Source organism: Pecten maximus, chromosome 11 (genome assembly GCF_902652985.1).
Source record: "Pecten maximus chromosome 11, xPecMax1.1, whole genome shotgun sequence".
Taxonomy (NCBI): domain Eukaryota; kingdom Metazoa; phylum Mollusca; class Bivalvia; order Pectinida; family Pectinidae; genus Pecten; species Pecten maximus.
The window spans coordinates 14,447,484-14,465,628 of NC_047025.1; the positions used below are offsets into that span (position 1 = coordinate 14,447,484).

The 18,145-nt window shown below is 34.9% G+C and overlaps 1 protein-coding gene across 2 annotated transcripts in view; it reads right to left on the reverse strand.

Moving 5' to 3' along the window:
* LOC117337388 (probable ATP-dependent RNA helicase DHX35) overlaps positions 1-18,057 on the reverse strand; it is a 192,164-nt gene extending 174,107 nt beyond the window's left edge. For both annotated transcript variants that reach the window (XR_004534805.1, XM_033898361.1), the window contains exons 1-16: positions 17,939-18,057; positions 16,478-16,611; positions 15,028-15,120; positions 14,668-14,745; positions 13,806-13,910; positions 13,569-13,630; positions 12,656-12,725; positions 12,163-12,222; positions 11,494-11,537; positions 9,637-9,705; positions 8,581-8,677; positions 7,558-7,589; positions 7,151-7,232; positions 6,762-6,858; positions 5,988-6,041; positions 5,155-5,253 (exon numbers count right to left, since the gene is read on the reverse strand). Coding sequence is in view for 1 of the 2 variants with exons in the window: in XM_033898361.1 (XP_033754252.1) it covers positions 5,155-5,253; positions 5,988-6,041; positions 6,762-6,858; positions 7,151-7,232; positions 7,558-7,589; positions 8,581-8,677; positions 9,637-9,705; positions 11,494-11,537; positions 12,163-12,222; positions 12,656-12,725; positions 13,569-13,630; positions 13,806-13,910; positions 14,668-14,745; positions 15,028-15,120; positions 16,478-16,611; positions 17,939-17,975 (1,213 nt within the window). In the remaining variant the exon portion in view is untranslated. The remainder of the gene's footprint in view (positions 1-5,154; positions 5,254-5,987; positions 6,042-6,761; positions 6,859-7,150; positions 7,233-7,557; positions 7,590-8,580; positions 8,678-9,636; positions 9,706-11,493; positions 11,538-12,162; positions 12,223-12,655; positions 12,726-13,568; positions 13,631-13,805; positions 13,911-14,667; positions 14,746-15,027; positions 15,121-16,477; positions 16,612-17,938) is intronic.
* Positions 18,058-18,145: the final 88 nt, after the last annotated feature.

The following is an 18,145-nucleotide window of genomic DNA, read 5'->3' on the forward strand; positions in this document are numbered from 1 at the left end:
TGTCTGTATGTGCAATTCCAGCACAAATCTATGATAGGATATTGTTTATGATGTAAATAGTAAATTAATTGTTATATACATGCATATAATCACATATCACTATGTGTAAGGGTATATATGTATATAATAAAAGATCCGGATTTTACAACTTACCATCAGTCCATGTTTTTTTTATGATTTTTACGTACCAGAAACCCCAAGCTATCTATTTAAAAGTACGGGACACTAGCGAGAACTACCCAAGATGTCCGATGATTATTAAACCCGTATTCACTTAACAATGTGACGCTTACATAATTGATTAAGTATCAGACGACTATTGACTAATTTGTGTGTAATCAACCCAGTTCTTGTGATCACTGCTTAATACGTAAATGTGTATGTAATTAATAGCATGCATCTTTCAATGAGTTTCACCTAACGGTGTTACAAGCCGATATCCGTGTTTACCCAATACAAGCGTTAATGATGTTAATTACCGATCATAAATTTATTACATGTATTTGAGATTGATTAATTATCGTATCACGCACTGTATGTTTGTGCATAAATTCTTGCTAACTACGAAATAGCAATATGTGTTCCTATAAAAGTTGCCGTCTGTAAAATAACTATCATAGATATTGTACGTCAAGTTGATAAAAGCAAGACCAGGCTATACTATAAAATCCTTTAATACTGTAACATTTAGGTCGTAGAGAAAAAGCAATGTACCGTTATAAAAACAAAAGCTACACATTGTAACACAGGTAAACACCCGGGGCTATGACCTAGCAGCGGTCGCTATGACTACGCACAGTGTCAAGTGATAGTCTGTACAGCTGTCGACACGGGTGACTTGCCCCGACATTTTTTTCTCCTCGTGGTGAAGAAATCGTCCGGATTATTGAGGGAAATTTACTAATGAAAAGTACGCTCCGTTCCCAAAATGGGTTTCCGGAATCGGAATCCAAATTTCCGGACTCGTGAGTACAAATAACGTTACGGAAATCCGTTCCCGTGCATTTCCGTCCGGACTGTGAGTTGTCCGGACTATCGGCGTCCGGATTATCGCGGGTCCACTGTACACGTGTTGTAGTTTAAGTTAAAACATATTTTATTGATATACAGAAATGACAAAGGGATTAGTCAGCAAATTTTACCAACTTATAAACGACTTCTCCCGTAAAATTAACAAAACAATGAATAATAACATAGTCACATGATGGTACAAAATACAAGAATATTCAATTCAAAAATGTGATAAAGAAGAGAGTATAAAAAATTGAGCATTTTGGATTAAGTTGCTTTTGAATGATACGTGTTGTATATGTATAGACGAGTGAACAGGCACACGTATTCATACATGTGTGTGTATTGGATGAAGATATAGTAAATATACATACATGATGTATACTTGGTATTTACAATCTGAAAACTTTTTGTCCGTACCTCGAATAAAGAACTTTAAACTCGTCTTCGGTATTTTTTAGTGTGTCTTATTTAAATATCACAGACATGTACATAAATTAACCGACCATAGGATCTTTCTCCCAGTATTTTTTTTCTTTCTATGCATATTATTCTCGGTTTTGATTTTCCTGAAAAGTTTGACATTTTGTGTTCCTAAATGGTTACTTTAACTGCTTGATAATACCGCTGAAAAAATGACGTTTGATACCTGAAATTAGCTGCAGACAATTACATAACTATCAAATTATTAGGAACATGTGTGAATATAGTTGTGTACTCGTCACCGTTTATCACAGGTAAGTTGCAAGGTTCCTTTGAACTGCAGTCAGAAAACTTTAGATCACAGTCCTACCACAGGCGCTAACAGATTAAACATACCACTGTCATATCAAACAAAAATTGAAAGTAATATTTTCTATGCAAGCGCCTGTGGGCTCACATGAGGGTACGTTATAAATATAAATGAAAATATCTGAATGCGTACCACTTTTATATTGTGAATGACGATGTGGCTAGCAACAACTAAGTTTTATGCCACATGATATATATGTTTTAGCAGAGACATATAATATGTCTTTGGTTTTAGTAACGACATATTATGTTTATGTTCGATAACACAGTATTTTATGTAGCAAATAAATGACCACGACAATGGTACACAGATGAAGATACGGCCGGAGACAGATGTCTGCTTATTGTAATGTTCAAGTCAACAATGTGTCCGATTTTAATGCGTTAATTGAACGAAATATGGTAATAAATAAATAATCACATGCACCCTAATTAAATTGCACTGCGGTCGGTACTGACGATCTGCGGTGTCTGACTTTTGCCGAGTCTCTACGAGTTTGCTATTGTACAGGTAACTGTCTTCTGATTAAATATATCAATCAATGTACATGTACGGTAACAAGCGAATCTATATGTCTGTTTATAGCCTTTACATTAATTTCAATAACGTGCAGTGACATCAGCAAACGATTAAAACTTCGACGATGTCCTTTGTAAAAATCATCTAGACATGTCAATCACACATGTGGCAACAAATCTGAGAGTATGTGGGCGGAGCTATAGTAGGCTGTGCCTGATTATGGTGTGTCATCAGGTAAACTGTCCACCCCATTCGATGCAGGTATCCCAGCAATCTATTGTCTAATTAATTCTCTGTAAAAAAGTCTTACGCTAGGATTTATGAGAGTGTCGCCCAAAACATAAGGGTATAATTTCACAATATTTAGTTTATATTTACTTAAATAATTACGGTAGCTGTTATCCCGTGTATTTGTTATTAATTATTGAGATAATACACGAACACTAATTGTTGCGATTTAAAACGTGTAATTTCATTTATTTATTTAAAAAAAAAATCCTACGGTAAGATGTGAGATACAGGTAGTAGACATGGACCAACTACAGCCTAACATCCTTCTGGATAACAACATATACTCCCCTCAGGTAAAAAAACCATAGGGGTCCGATGGGGTCATTGCGAAACAGGTATACTCTCTATTGTAATTAAGATATGTGATTGACAGGTGTTAACAGTTGGTGAAAACATTTCTATAACGGTAATTACACGGCATGTAATTGTTCTGTGTATAGAGAATTAATATATATCGCTTTCACTAACTTCAATTATGATTATATTACGCGATAAAGAGATTTTTTTCTAGAAAATAATGATACACCATTTATAACTCATTTATAAGTATGACCGTTTAATAGATCATTCAGTTTGATTTCATTTGGTTTTAAACGGTAACGATTTGGAATATATGATTTCCTAGCGAATTTTCAATGATTGCGGTAAAACAAAACCACGATAATGATATAATATATCTATTATATACTCTTCTCCGACATTCTCTTCACAGAAGGTAAATATTTTCTTCTGGAACTCCTTTGTTACCTACCAGTTCAATGGACAATTTCAAATTACATGATCTATCATCAGGCTTCGTTGGACGTAAAATAGACTGGTCTGTAGATAGAGAAAGGACGAAATAGTTCACATTGTTTGGACGTTAGGTCTTGATCGTAATGGTGACGTCTGTATTGTTAGTACGTTATTTTGTTTTGCTTCCAAAATAAAAGGGACGGGAAAGATCCCCATGTTATGCTTATAATTAATTGAAATATGTTAAAATGTATTTTATAGATTTCTTTATTACATACACCAATGTATTGTTTTCTCACAATAAAGAGGGCACATCGGACTATACATACACATCATTCTGTAGTCTATGTATTTCAAACAATATTTATTTGACAATTTCCATTTAACAATATACACAACATTTATAGTATACACACATAGATTTCAATCATGCATGTAATAGAAAAAAAAAGAGACCTCGCATAATGATTTTGCTGTGACAATTTGGCTGTTAATGAAATAATGAAGTTGATTAACTACTATATATATAGTTTCGAAAATATGAGCATGGATTTCTATATCTACAGGTAATTTGAATGCGCCCAAGTGTATGTCTATGCTATTAGCCACCCCGGAATCGTCCCTGTAAACTGCAAGTAGCATATATATCAACATAAATAATGATAGTAAGAAAACACACAACGTCTTTAAGTCGTGTATTTAAACTACGAAATGTTTAAATAATTGTACAGTCTATGTATGAAACCCGCTACAAAAAGTCAGACGAAATAATTATAAGCTATAGTATTCAGGATAAAATTTGGTTTTCTTCAAACAATTACGAAACAAAAAACATACATTATGTCCCCGCGAGGACAAGTAATGATCTTATCAATGTTTATCGTCTTCTCATCCGTCACAGGTCGTACACGTATATGGATCAATTTCTCAAACAGACATCTTACTAGCTATATACTTCAGATATATGTGATGACTAAATTATGCAATTAAGGACTTTGCTAGATCACGTAAAAATAAGTCCGAGATCTTTCACTAAATAACGAGCCCCTTATGTGGCCTCTCCGAGGTCATGGCATCTGAGGTCATGCACAAAGCGCCATCTATAAACAGGTCAGCTAAATCAGTAGTGATTAAATGCATAGGCCTATATACAAGTATTGAATTGCAGATCATTTAAACCACATCATTTATCAACAGCAGCAATTGAGACGTTAAGGGAATTTCGTAGACTCACTATACGGTATCCAGATGTTTTTTTTTATTTAGTTATACCCATGATCGTCACGGAGAACCGTATCACTTCGAATTCGAGTCTTACATTAGGGATAGGACACTTGCATGTAAGTCACAAAATCTACCAATCGTCTCGACTGCTAGCGGTAAAAAAATCGGTACACGTACAACGATAAGGGTCGATAATGGTCAACTGAGAGCCACACCACCACAGGTAAAACCAAGGGCTGAATGTAATCGTGGCCCTCCGGGGCTGCATCATCAGGATTCGCGGCGGACAAATTGCTTTGATGTTTCGCGGAGAAACGATCACCGCGGATTTTGATGAACACATTACCACCGGGGATCGCGATGACGCCGTTTTCATGATCCCTGATAGGGATTTAGGGTGATCGGTCGCTGTGATTTACCCCTTGAATAGAAAATCAAACGCCGGCACATGGTGACTTTGTGTTCATTCCTACGGTCTGCACTGTAGTCTACCTACATAACTAAACACAATGTAATCTACAGGGTTTACCTGTATATAGTCTACCTACATAACTATACACAATGTAATCTGTAGGGTTTACCTGTATATAGTCTGAAGGCCTTCCCAGCACGCACTCTTCCAGCCCGTCCAGCCCTCTGATTGGCTGAGGCCTGTGACACAGGAATAATCACTAACGATTCTGGAAGGAAAAGCATGTACCATGTTGTTGTAATATAGACAGCTATTTTTTCTATTTCTTCTACATATCATCAGTCAATGCTAGATTTAATGCAACATTTTATGCCAAAACAATATTAGCCCCATTACATGCAACTGTACTACGGGGTTCATGTAACAAAACTATCATGCCAGCACAAATGTTTGATGTCAAGGGTACACTCAGCATGCACACAATAAAAACAGATTAAAAACAAAAAACATGAGTTAAGAATCATTTAAGAAACAACATTTTCTGAAGAAAATATGATTTTATGAGGAGAAAATGTTCCAGTCATCGATATCAGATCAATTGAAAATTAAGCAGAATTGATTTATAAGATAATTTAAGATTTGAGGGGAAAACGAGTCGATTCATCTTTGTAAAACATATATTAACCAAATGGGCCATATACCTAAAATTGCTAATAAAAAATGGTCACATCAAAACTTCTTAAGAGTCAATATTTTTCTATATTCAATTCAATCAAACTTTATTAACATTTTTATAATTACAACTGTAATGTGATGGCTAAATACGTACAAATAACCTTGATACGTGAATTTTTGCTAGTACCCCTCGATTGATGTTTGTATCCCTCCAATTTTCAGAGGAGGGGTACACTTTACCCCTGACAGGATAAAGTAATGGGGCATGCTGCATATGAATACTACTGAAATATCTATTAGCAATGAATTACAATTCAGAAAGCTTACCTATGCCAGTTTTAGGGTTATAGGCTACTAACTTCACAAAGCCACTGTCCACAACTGTAACAACAACATATTTACCATGGTTTACTGAACCGTATACACTGGAGTTCAAATATATTCTGAAACGTTACCGTATTCTGTCTAACAAGCATCAAGTCCATCACAAATCTTTTTTATAGAAAAAGAGGACGGGTTCACAATACTGTAAATGTACATATTTTTAGCAGTAATCTTATTTTAATTCTTTTTGCATTCGAAGCAATGTGGTAAATAATGTTTCCACTAATTACATTTTTGATATATTATTTCTATATAAAAAAATAATATCGGTCACAATTCTTCATCATGCTAATTTGGTATAACTGGGTGAGGTGTGAAAATTTGAGAATATCAAAATTAGAACATTTGCAGTATAAAAGCTTGTTACAAGATTTTTGACTCAATGATCTGCTGATACAATCTTTTAACTAAAATTTTTTGTCTGAGAAATGAAACAAGAATTAAGCGTAATCATAAATCTTACTTTTGCTACTTTAATTGTCGGCAGAATAAGTAAACTAAAAATTCACTAAAATTTCCTTCTTGCCAACAGAAAAGTAACACCATATAATAGTCTTGCCTTCGCAACTTTTCATTGCAGACTAGCAATAAAACAGTAGAAACATATTTTCAATCATGATCTCACAATGTTCTCCTTGTAATATGACCTTCACTCCAAAATGTCACCGAGAGAGTATTGTAAGTGAGCTGTAAAAGTATGTAGAGTAATATACTTACTATACACAATACCATCTATTGTTATGGAAGCTTCCGCTATGTTTGTGGCTATCACAATCTTTCTCGTATTAAAGGGAGTCCTTTGAAAAACTTTCATCTAAAACAATCAAATATTAATAATTAATACTCAATGATAACAAGTTTCTATGTGAAGAAAGGAATCGGCGCAACAGATATCCCTCCATCAACAGATTTTCTTTTTTTATATACATGTACAATGAAGAAAAACATGATGATAGAAGTCTTGACTTTTTTAACCTGATCATAGCATAATCTAAGATTTGTGTTTTAATATAAACATAATTTTTTACAGGGGCATCAGAATTAGAAGAAAATATACATTAAAGATTAAAGATTTTTAGCAATGAAACTATGATTTTTTTTATTACCTGTTCGGATGCAGGAAGGCTTCCATACATAGGTACGACCTTCATCTTTAGTTTGTCCTTGGGAATACGTCTGGCTTCATCACTATCAAGCAAAAAGGCCTCCTTCTTAACATTATACATTCACAATGGAGATATTTTTTTAAGGGTGATGTTTTCAGTGATTTGCTGTCTGAATGAAAAAAAATCTTTACTTCACATATACATGCGTGTATCTTACTAAGTTGTTTTCTGTTATCACACATGAAAAAATTAATCAGCATATTGTGTTGTAATGCATAATGACCGAAGTGTATACATATTTGTGTACATATCTAAGATTCATTTAGCGGAAATCTTTTATAAAGATACACATAAAACTATCTGGTAGCATACACCCTTAAGTAAAATGTTTACGTGGAGATGCTTACATCAATAGCTGTACAACCTTCTGGACCTCATCCTGTAAATAAAGGCAACTCTGTCAAAATAATTATCGACAAATTTACAGAAATACTAACAAAGAAACCTACTTTTAAATATGTGTTGTGAAATATATACAGTAAATGCTGTATCTACATTACACAGCTGTTTCTAGGACTCATCAGTAACACAATGGGCCAAAAGTTTGGAAATCTTTCATGAATTTTGTAAAACCAACTGAGTCAAATCAAATCAACTTCATCTTTCCCAAACATGCTTAAATGTAGTTCTACTAAAGTGCCCTAACTTCATTTTGAGACAATGTATACTCAGTAGAAAGTCTAAATAATTACCTGTGGTAGTAACATATATTTCACTGATTGACAATTTTGTTGATGAATCAATATAGTTCATGTGTTTAAAGTAAAAGTTACATCAGTACCTATGATGTTACTCTGGCAATAAGCTCCTGACTGCATGGTCTGAAGTCTATTCAAAATACAGCAGTTAAATTAAATGCTAACAAAAATTTGTTGTCCTGCAATAAGCCCACCCAATACATACAGTCAGAGATTAATAGAATCTATCATGGGTCTGTTCCGTAGACAGGGATATCTCAACCCGAGTGTAAGAGTTTGGCCAGTCAGTACGAGGCTTGCCGAGTGCTGGCCAGCCAACCTCTTACACAAGGGTTGAGATATCCTTGTTCACGGAACAGACCCATGATTGATTATTTTTCTAACATACTTGCAACCAAACATAAGTTTTTATGAAAGTTTGTCATCGCGCCGTCTTCAATGCTCCTTGGAATGTCAAAATTGATGACATCATTTACGACTTGGTTACTCAACATAAAATGATGACGTTACGCCATTGTGAGCAGCGTCATATAGCGCATGCCGCCTGTCTTTACCCACCCTGTGTAAGATCGATTCATCTTTTCCCTATCAACCGCCGGATAACCCTGTGAAGTATGGGAGAACATGTTGTCTCCTGGTCTGTATTATAATAGCATTGTAACAGAAGCCTACCTGTCCAGTGAGAAAGGCCAGAACATCTCCCGTTTTCTCTCCGCGGTGAATCTTCATTACAGTATCGACCGTCGCCTTCACATAATCTGGTACAGGGCTACAATAACAAAATGTACATAGCTATATAACATTTTCAGCTATACCTGAAGTTTGAACAAAACAAACCAGTGTATTTTTCACAACAATTATGATAGTCCATCAAATTGATTATTGATTTTATTTTTGAGATACCTGGTTTTGTTTTTTTTTCAATGATTTTATCTCTATTCAGAGACAGAAAAATTAAGAATCCCCTTGAAATGGCAACCTTATTCAATAATTAGTTTTGATTTTTGCCGGTAGTATTATGTTAAATATATAATGTATATAGCCAGTTTCTGTACCTTATTCTCAACTATGTATAGCATTATTGTGCCAAATCATCCACGCACTAATCTGTTTTTGAACGCACTGAAATTACCCAGAAGTTGACTTCAATAATTTCAATGTCTTCCTTTTCAAGGATAAATACACTCCCCCCCCCCCCCCCCCCCCCCCCCCTTAGATAAATATGGTACCGAAATCATTATACAATTATATAATGAGATCTTTGATAAGAGGTTTTTTTTAAAGTAACATAGTTTTGTGTTTCTTTAAAGATTGCAATTCACACAACACTGACAAAGTCAAGTCAATAAATGTTAAGGGTCATCTATATAGCAGAATAGTGTTGAATTTCAAATACGAATAAATACCTAAAGATTTGCACAAAAAATGGCAAGTTTGTGTAATATATGGGATACAAATGAGTTAATTATGTCCCCCTGAAACATGCATTTTTCTTACGTTTTGTTGTCCCTGAAACATGCATTTTTCTTACGTTTTGTTGAAATTTACAAACAGCTTAACAAATTACATGTCAATAGCAAGTCCCACGGTTTGCCATGATACATACTAAACGTTCATCATGTTACTTCTGTGACATTGCACCATAATAGGGATTTATAGGCCTGCAAAATATCAATGTTTTGACTGGATTTGCTGTTTAGATGCCCCTTAATATGATGAACAACTTACTCTAAACTGTAGTGGATATCTACTGGGAACGTCCTTCCTTCTATCGACAGTATGGTGGCTTTGTCTTGTCTGAAAACAACACATAGAAGGAACACTTAAAATCGTTACTGATACACTGGTGTTGTAAGGATCCTCAGTTTGCTGGGATAATTCTAGGTCATTCATATTTATAGCAGATTTCTGGGTTTTGGAGAGATTAGATGGAATTTTCCTCTATAATATCTCACATTCATGGAATTTAAATGAGATTGTCAGCAAAACTGTCGTTAAAAATCCCTAAAATTTGCCCAAAAGCCATTCCTGAGGTTTTAGATGGAATGATAAATCAAAACTCAAAATGCACTAGGCATTATGTGAATGCCAAGTGCATGGTTTGGTCAGAGAAAAAAACACAGTTTTCACCAGTTCAGAAAATTGTTGGACAATGATATGCAGATTAGTGTTGGGAATCGGTTGGGAAATCATAATCGATAATCGGTTGAAGACAACTTACTAATTATCGATTATGTAATCGGTTGGGACGGTTGCTAAATAGTCCAACATAAGTTACAACTTACATGAATGAAAGTTACAACAGTGAACAGTCATTCTTTCTGTCAATATTCGCTAAAAATGCATTGCAGAAAAACAACTGAGCTATGTTTCAGACTCAATTCAGAGAACCCGGAGCAAAAGTGAAATTGACTTCAATTCGCGGAACACCGATTGTAAAACGAAACTAGTTTCGTGCACTTAGTCTAACCTCTGTTGGCATATGACCGCCTGCACAGTTTGCATATCGCCTTCGTCATATCCAGATTTTCTTTGGTTGCCCCCCCCCTTCTCTTATTTTATAGAACCCGAAATGGGTCCAAACCCGCGACCGGGCTTTGCCCCTGGATAGATTGGGGCAACCGCGTCCATTTTATTTTACAGCGGAAGTACCTTCGGAAGGTTACACGTTCGGAACATTTTTGTTACTTTCATTTAAATCTACCGCCGATGGACCAAAACCAACTACGTTACAACCTTTTCATAATAAGGAAATCACAATCGTTTTCAATTAAGAAAAACAGTTCTAAAAATGTTAATAACATATTTCTTTTTCGGATATGATGTGTTATATTAACTTGATAATAATAGTACATGTAGTTATGTATGAGTTACCTCCCGTCCTGTGTAATCGATTGTTAGCTTTCATAATCAATAGTCGCTACCAGGACAAGAAACAATCAATTATCGATTATAATCGATAATCGTCCGAACACTAATGCAGATTTTGGTTTGTTTGGAGCTTGCTTAATGACTTGTAACCAGTGAAGGTCATAAGCAAATGGTGTCCACATATGATAGGAACAATGTGTTCTGATGGGACAATTTATAGTGCTATCTCACTGAAACTTCACAATTTGAACATTGCAGTCTGTACTTCACCTGGTCAAAAAAGGTGACCAATGAGAAGGGACGTTTTAATATCAACAACATACAATAATTTCAGTTGAAACAGCAATATCATACAAATATGGATCTAGAAGATTTACATAACCTAAATTTGAAAACTGAAGGAATTTTTTAAAAATCTAACGCTCTCTAGAGAAAATATCAATCAATGGTACATTATGCAAATCACAGATTTAGTTAATTATTTCATGGACAAACATCAATCTAGTTTGAGGATGACTGACATTTCTTGGAATGCAAAAATTATCCTAATTTCTCTGGATAACAAATAAATACTCTGTGATGTAGCCACCAGCTACTACAAGTAGACTCTGTGACAACATGATCCTGGCTGTTCAACGGCTGATAAATTCAGAAAGTTAACATCAATGAAATAATTATCATGAAGTTTATTATTAATATCCAAAGACATCTTACCTCCTATCTCCTGTATCATTGTTGTTGAAGAATTTCTTCATTTCCTGTAAATAAGTATCATTGAAGATCACTTTTGTAAATAGACTCATTAATTATATTCCATTAAGATTTTCCCAACTTCTTCTGATTTTCTTTTAATTATGAAATGTTTTCCTTCAAAACCACAATATCAATAACTTTAGAGTGAAATAAAAGAAATCTGCATATAATGACAAAGAGATACATACAAAATTATGTTATCTGATGAATATCCACTACAGCTTCCTGTAATGGTATCGATAAAACAGAATCTAAATCACCACCAAATGTACATTCCCCCCCCCCCCCCCCACCCCCCCACCCCCCCCCCCCCCCCCCCACCTTCTCCATTTTAAAATGTTCTTCACTAAATATAAATGTACAAGCAGACAAACAAAATGAGAATTAATTAGCCCATAGATCTACCACCCTTACAGACAGCAGAATGTTTTAGTCTACTACACATTAAGCAACGTACATCTCCATATGTAAATCTCTTTAATATTAACAAAGTTTATTCAGCAAAGAATGACGTACAGTATAACAAAAATATAACTTTTAATCATGGAGAATTAACTCCAGAACAACTTTTCTTTTCCATGTCTGACAGGTAAATATACACTTTTTTACCATGATACAAAGTCTAATTACCTCGGCATTGAGTGTCGCAGAAGCCACGATGATCCTCAGATCCTCCCTTTTCTTCATTATCTGTAAACAGAGTGCACATGACGTCACATACTGAGGCCATATCTCTAGCCATTCAGGCCAAGCAAATCAATAGCTGCGTTTCCTGTTCTGACAAAATGTTCACTTAATTCCCAAAACATGATATTCACCTCCAACCAAAACATATTATTCTTCTTCACTGAAACATGAACTTCACTTCCATTTTGATTAAATTCTTGAATTGCGTTCAACCTTGCATGAACATTGGAATAATGTCATTCTCTCTATATATACATCTCTTAGCCATTTAATGTTTAAACATTAAAGTTAATTCCTGGAAATTATCTGTTTCTGTAAATCATAGTAAAAACCATGGAATAGAAATAGGACCAGTTTTATTTCATCAAACATCTATGGACATCTTGTCAATTTCACCAACTGTACAATTAAGTTTGTCATTATCACAAGTACAGACCTTCCTCAGAAGTCCCATCACAATGTCTGTATTCAGTGTCCTCTCGTGGGCCTCGTCTAACATCAAAACACTGAAAAACATCACAAATACCTGTCAGGACAATGTGCCTGGTCAGTTCAGAGACCATTTGTAGATATACCCACATCACATAACTCACACTTTAACTAAAACAAAACAGATTGGAGTTGGCAGTACATGACCACTTTTGAACATGTGGCTCTCTGCTTGACTATACAAAGCACATGCATACCTATGTCAACTTACATGAATATTTGTGGGAGGTACAGACTGTATTTACATACTTGAGGGTCAAGGTCAAAGATCAAATATAGGTTGCAGTGATCAAATGTTAGTTCATGAACTGTAAATTATCCCAAAGTCTTAAGTCAACCAATGGAAAAGTGGCCAATGAAACCTCCATTTTTATATCAGAGGTAAAAAGTCAACAGATCCCATGATAACATTAACTAATGACACGGGGCCTTCAACTGATGTATCTACATATACTAAGTCTGGAGTCCAGGTAATACATTTAATATACAACAAGACATAGAGAATGCTCCAGAAATCTATTTCAACATTTAAATGTTTAAGGTCAAGGTCAAAGTCAAGCAGCAGTGTATAGGGCTCATTGTATATGATGTATATCACATACCAAATCTAAACATGCATACACGATACAATGGCAAACATATGCTGAAAAGAGTCAAAGGTCAAATATAAATTACGATATAACTGTTTTGGTATGCATTATATAGAGCTTTATGTTCCATATTTACTGATAATGATGTCAGATATTCTGTCTCACTGTACATTTTTACTAAGTCTTTACCAGCACTCATACATGTTATCATTTATAGTGGAAATGATACGCTGTAATCCTATATAAATATATTGTATATGTGGTTCGTACCTGTACTTTTTTAGCAGAGGGTCATCCATAATCTCTCGTATCATCATACCATCCGTCATAAACTGTAAACAAAAGAGTTTTAATATCATGTCAGAATGTAACAAATAATAATACAAAAGATTACACAGTACAAATTCATTCCATTTCCTGACATTTTCATATAATTATGGACTTAAAAATGGTAAGAACCATCAACATGATTTGACATTGTTACTAAACATTGACATCTGACCATACCTTGATGCGTGTTCTGGATTTGTCGGAGCAATCATCAAACCTTATAGTGTAGCCGACCTCGTCTCCTAGTATAGAGCCCCGCTCTTCAGCAATACGTGTCGCCACCTGGTACCAAAATACAGGTAAATGGTAGTTCACTTTTAATTCTGTAATATATGTATATACTTACTGTGTCTTTTTATTTCAGAAGAAAACTTTAGTTTCTCTCCAGATTTATGCTTCAATTTCAATAACAAAATTGCTTACGACAGCTTGTACCATGACATTATAACAAGACAATCTGACAAATTGTATGCAGTCAACATCAGTCAAAAAAGGTCAAATACACTTATGATAAAAGACACACTGCCCTAAACATGAAGTTCCAGTGACAAGTAGTCTAGGAGATAGAGACTGGAGAAGCTTTTTCTTTGACATATGCATGTAGGTCAAAGGCCAAACTGTAGGTCAGAGACATCTACTTTTAGTACATGAAACACTGTCATACCTATGTGTAGAACATATGCCCAAAGTACATACACATATATGAAGTTACAACTGACAAATTCAAATGGCATAAAATATTTCATCATGAAAACTTAGAATACAAACAGACTGCCTGCAGATGTTTTTCAATACGAAGTTATTGATTCAGGCAAGTCCACAGGAAAAGCATGAGCCCAGGACTAAAATATCCCAGTCTCAAAAAGGTGGAATACAGAACTTGATATGAGAGAAATGTGTCCCTTAGTCCAATACAGAACTTGATATGAGAGAAATGTACCTCTTAGTGTAACATAAAACTTAATATGAGAAAAATATATCTCTTAGTGAGTGACAACATTTAATTAGTGACTATCAGGGTCCTCATTGATACACTTACGGTAACTGCTGCGACCCTCCTGGGCTGTGTAACCCCTATCACATGCCCTTCTGCCCCCCAGCCAGCCTCCAACAGGTACTGTGGATATTATATCATAAAGATAAAACATAGCAGCCAGTATTAAAATAATCAGCTCTCAGTTTTAAAGTTGTACCCTTATGTATACTTTTCATATATGTATGCATTTTTTTCAGAAATGGACACATCTACAATAGAACAAAATTTGTAATATAAACAATGAAAATGTATTCGACAAAAATACATAAATAGTAAAATGACAATTTCGATCTCCTACAAATTACGATTAGTCTTTGAAACTCCAGATAGAATCCATGGTATGCAGTATATGTGACCTCTGACCTGAGGAATCTGTGTACTTTTTCCACACCCAGTCTCTCCTACAATGACCACTGTCTGGTAGGTCTCACACAGGTATAGGATGTGGTTTCGAAGCTACAAGACAAACATAAATACAATAAAATGTACTATCGAAATCTTGTCAATCATGACAGCTAAATCAACCCCATTAACTCAGGGTTAAACAATGGTTTTATTGATGAAGAGGTACATTGTGTGAGGCCTTCCAAAGGAGTAATTTTCATGATACTAGCCATTTCCTGCCTGATCTGCTGAGAAGAATTTTGTATTTATATAGCTATAGATAAGCTCAGTACGGAGCTCCACACTATTAAGCCGGGGTTCGACCCAGGTAATGAAATCATAATCATGTCTTTTAAATTGTAGGGGCCCCGGGAAAATGCTCAGCCTTGCTTCAAAAGCATCTCTTTTACCCGAAATACTAGCTGCTTCCTACCACCTTGACTAGGTACAATTTATCTTCAGCTTATTTGGAAGTGTGTTAGTCTATAGTAATCCAGAGATCATCCATTTCAATCCCATGTGAAGGCATTTAAAAATTCATTAAAGACTTATATGTTACAATATATATGTTTATATGTTTTTTTTTTATGTCAGACTGGCCACTTGTCCTTTTGTTTTTTGTTAAGATTTACTCAGCTAAATTCTAATACTAGATTATCTCCCTCTAGTTTAAAACCTAGAATCATAAAGCTTGATTACATCTATACATGTAGTTATAATATTCTTGATACAGGGGACCAGTCTCTAAGATACCTCATGACTGTTTTATTTCAGAAATAAAAGGAGCATAACCGTCATGAAAGTGAATTTGTTAAGTTGGCATAGAGAGTATACGTAATGAAATAGATGTAGAGAATGAAGGCAAGGCGAAACTTATTGCAACACTTTCATCCCTTCAGCTTAGTTGCTGAGAATATATTTATTTAACAGCTATAGGAAAATAAGTGTGTCACATATGGGTATTTATCACATAATTGAGCTGTTATCCATTGAATTTGACCTCGTAATAATGGTCACATTACGGAATGTCGCACGCTCTGACATCATAAACTAGGTCATACATTTGATCGAAGTTCATAGACAATGAATTTATCTTAAATACTTTAAATGTGTTGACAGTAATGTGCTATTTATTAAATTCATTTAAGTCAATATCGTGTTTATTATTATTTGTTATTTTTTCTGCAGACCAGGCACTATTTTTAATGGCGGATGCATAATTTCTCATGGGATATTTTCTAATGTTGTGAATGTCGACCGTTTCAAGTTTATAGACCTGCATTAAAATTGTAATATTTTAATTATGTGATAAAAAGTATCTTAAATTCGTTTAAAAAGGCTCGCAAAAATAAAAACTTCTTGTTTCATAAAATCTCAAATGAAATGAAAACTCATTTAAGATCCTATATGCATAGAATGACGTATCAACCTGGAAAACTGGGAGTTTCTGTCGCTGTTGCTCGATGGACTTGGATGTATCTGGGTTATAGACAAAAGCTGTGGCTGCTTCTTCCGATGTTGTCTTTCTCTCCTCTTCTAATGGTGTAACAGGTGGGTCATTCCCTGGAAAATAAATTTTAATGGTGTTAAAGGTGAGTAAAATCTATGAGAACAAATCAACACTTTTAATGGTGCTACAGGTAGGTCGGACCTTGGAGAACAAACCAACAATTTTAATGGTATTACAGATGGGTCAGATCCTTGAGAACAAATCAACACTTTTAATGGTGTAACAGGTAGAGGTCATTCCCTGGAAAACAAACGAAATTTTTTTGATGATGTTACAGGTGGAGCATTCCCTGGAGAACAAGGATGGCTGAGAATGGAGTGACAATAATCCCCGAGCTCTAGCCATTCTACATACCAGTATAGACTACACAGGTGCTAGAGTGGGGGTACGTAATCTTTGCACACTGTCTGTATGTATTTAAATATGTTTTAATCATATTCATTTCAAATCAAGAAAGAATACCTTATATCAATTGGGTACAAATTTTAAAATGCAACATATAATTGTGTAAACTGATGCGCACACATATCACTGCGCATATGGGAGCTGATGTTTATTTCTGTGTTTTAAGATAGACGGAAACAAAATTTCACACCAAACTAACTTCATTAATTCTAATGCTATTTTTCAAATAGTTTACACAAAACAACATCCTAAATTAAAGTTGAACATGTCAATTCATTAACAGCATATTTGAACGCTTTAATTATATAAATAATGACCATTCTGTATGAAGGCATATCTAAGATGATGATCGAGAGTGATGGGGAGTCCGCAGATAAGCGCTATTATTAGTTATACTTGGTGGATTTATACTGCTAAGCTAGAGAGATCTTGGTCCCTGGTTCTATCTCTCTAGCAGAGACATGCACAATGGTTTATAAATTTAATTAATCCTGCGCTCTGTTTAATAAATAAAAAAACAAAAAAAAAACACAGCCCGGCCTCAACCTCTAGTTGGAAAAATGCACAAACAAATTTTCAGGTGTACAAATTTACATCCTGCACAAAACAACATACCCTTGCTCTATATACATAGATCACAGGAGCATGTGTCTAGTTTTATATACAAAATTTATATAATTTATATTACAAATGACATTATATGAGTATTTCTGTCAAATCATATGTATAAATATTGGTGAATGTAGGTATGGCTTATTTTATCATATAAGACTAGACATGGCCCTGTGCATGAATTTACTAAACAGTACATGCAGTTTGGTAGATACCTATAGCTATTAGCTATAAATTAGCATGTGCCCAACCCGACATGCAAATTTCTACTAAATATTGCAAAAATACTGAGGCCCCTCTTGCCCGTGATAACTGGAAAACAATCCAGCTGATAACTGATAAGTTATTATTATATAAGTTTACCCGGCTTCCAGAATTTCGGTGCAAACTTCTGAGCCATGTCTTTCGGAAACGTGTTTGGGCTGATGATGTTTTGATTTCGCAGCTTCTGAAACACCCGCCACCGACCAACACCGACGTTCTTTAACGTTGCATGGTTATTTCCGCTTCCGGTGTAAACAAATACACGTGGTTTCACTTTGCATATATAAAGTAGCTATAGTAAACACG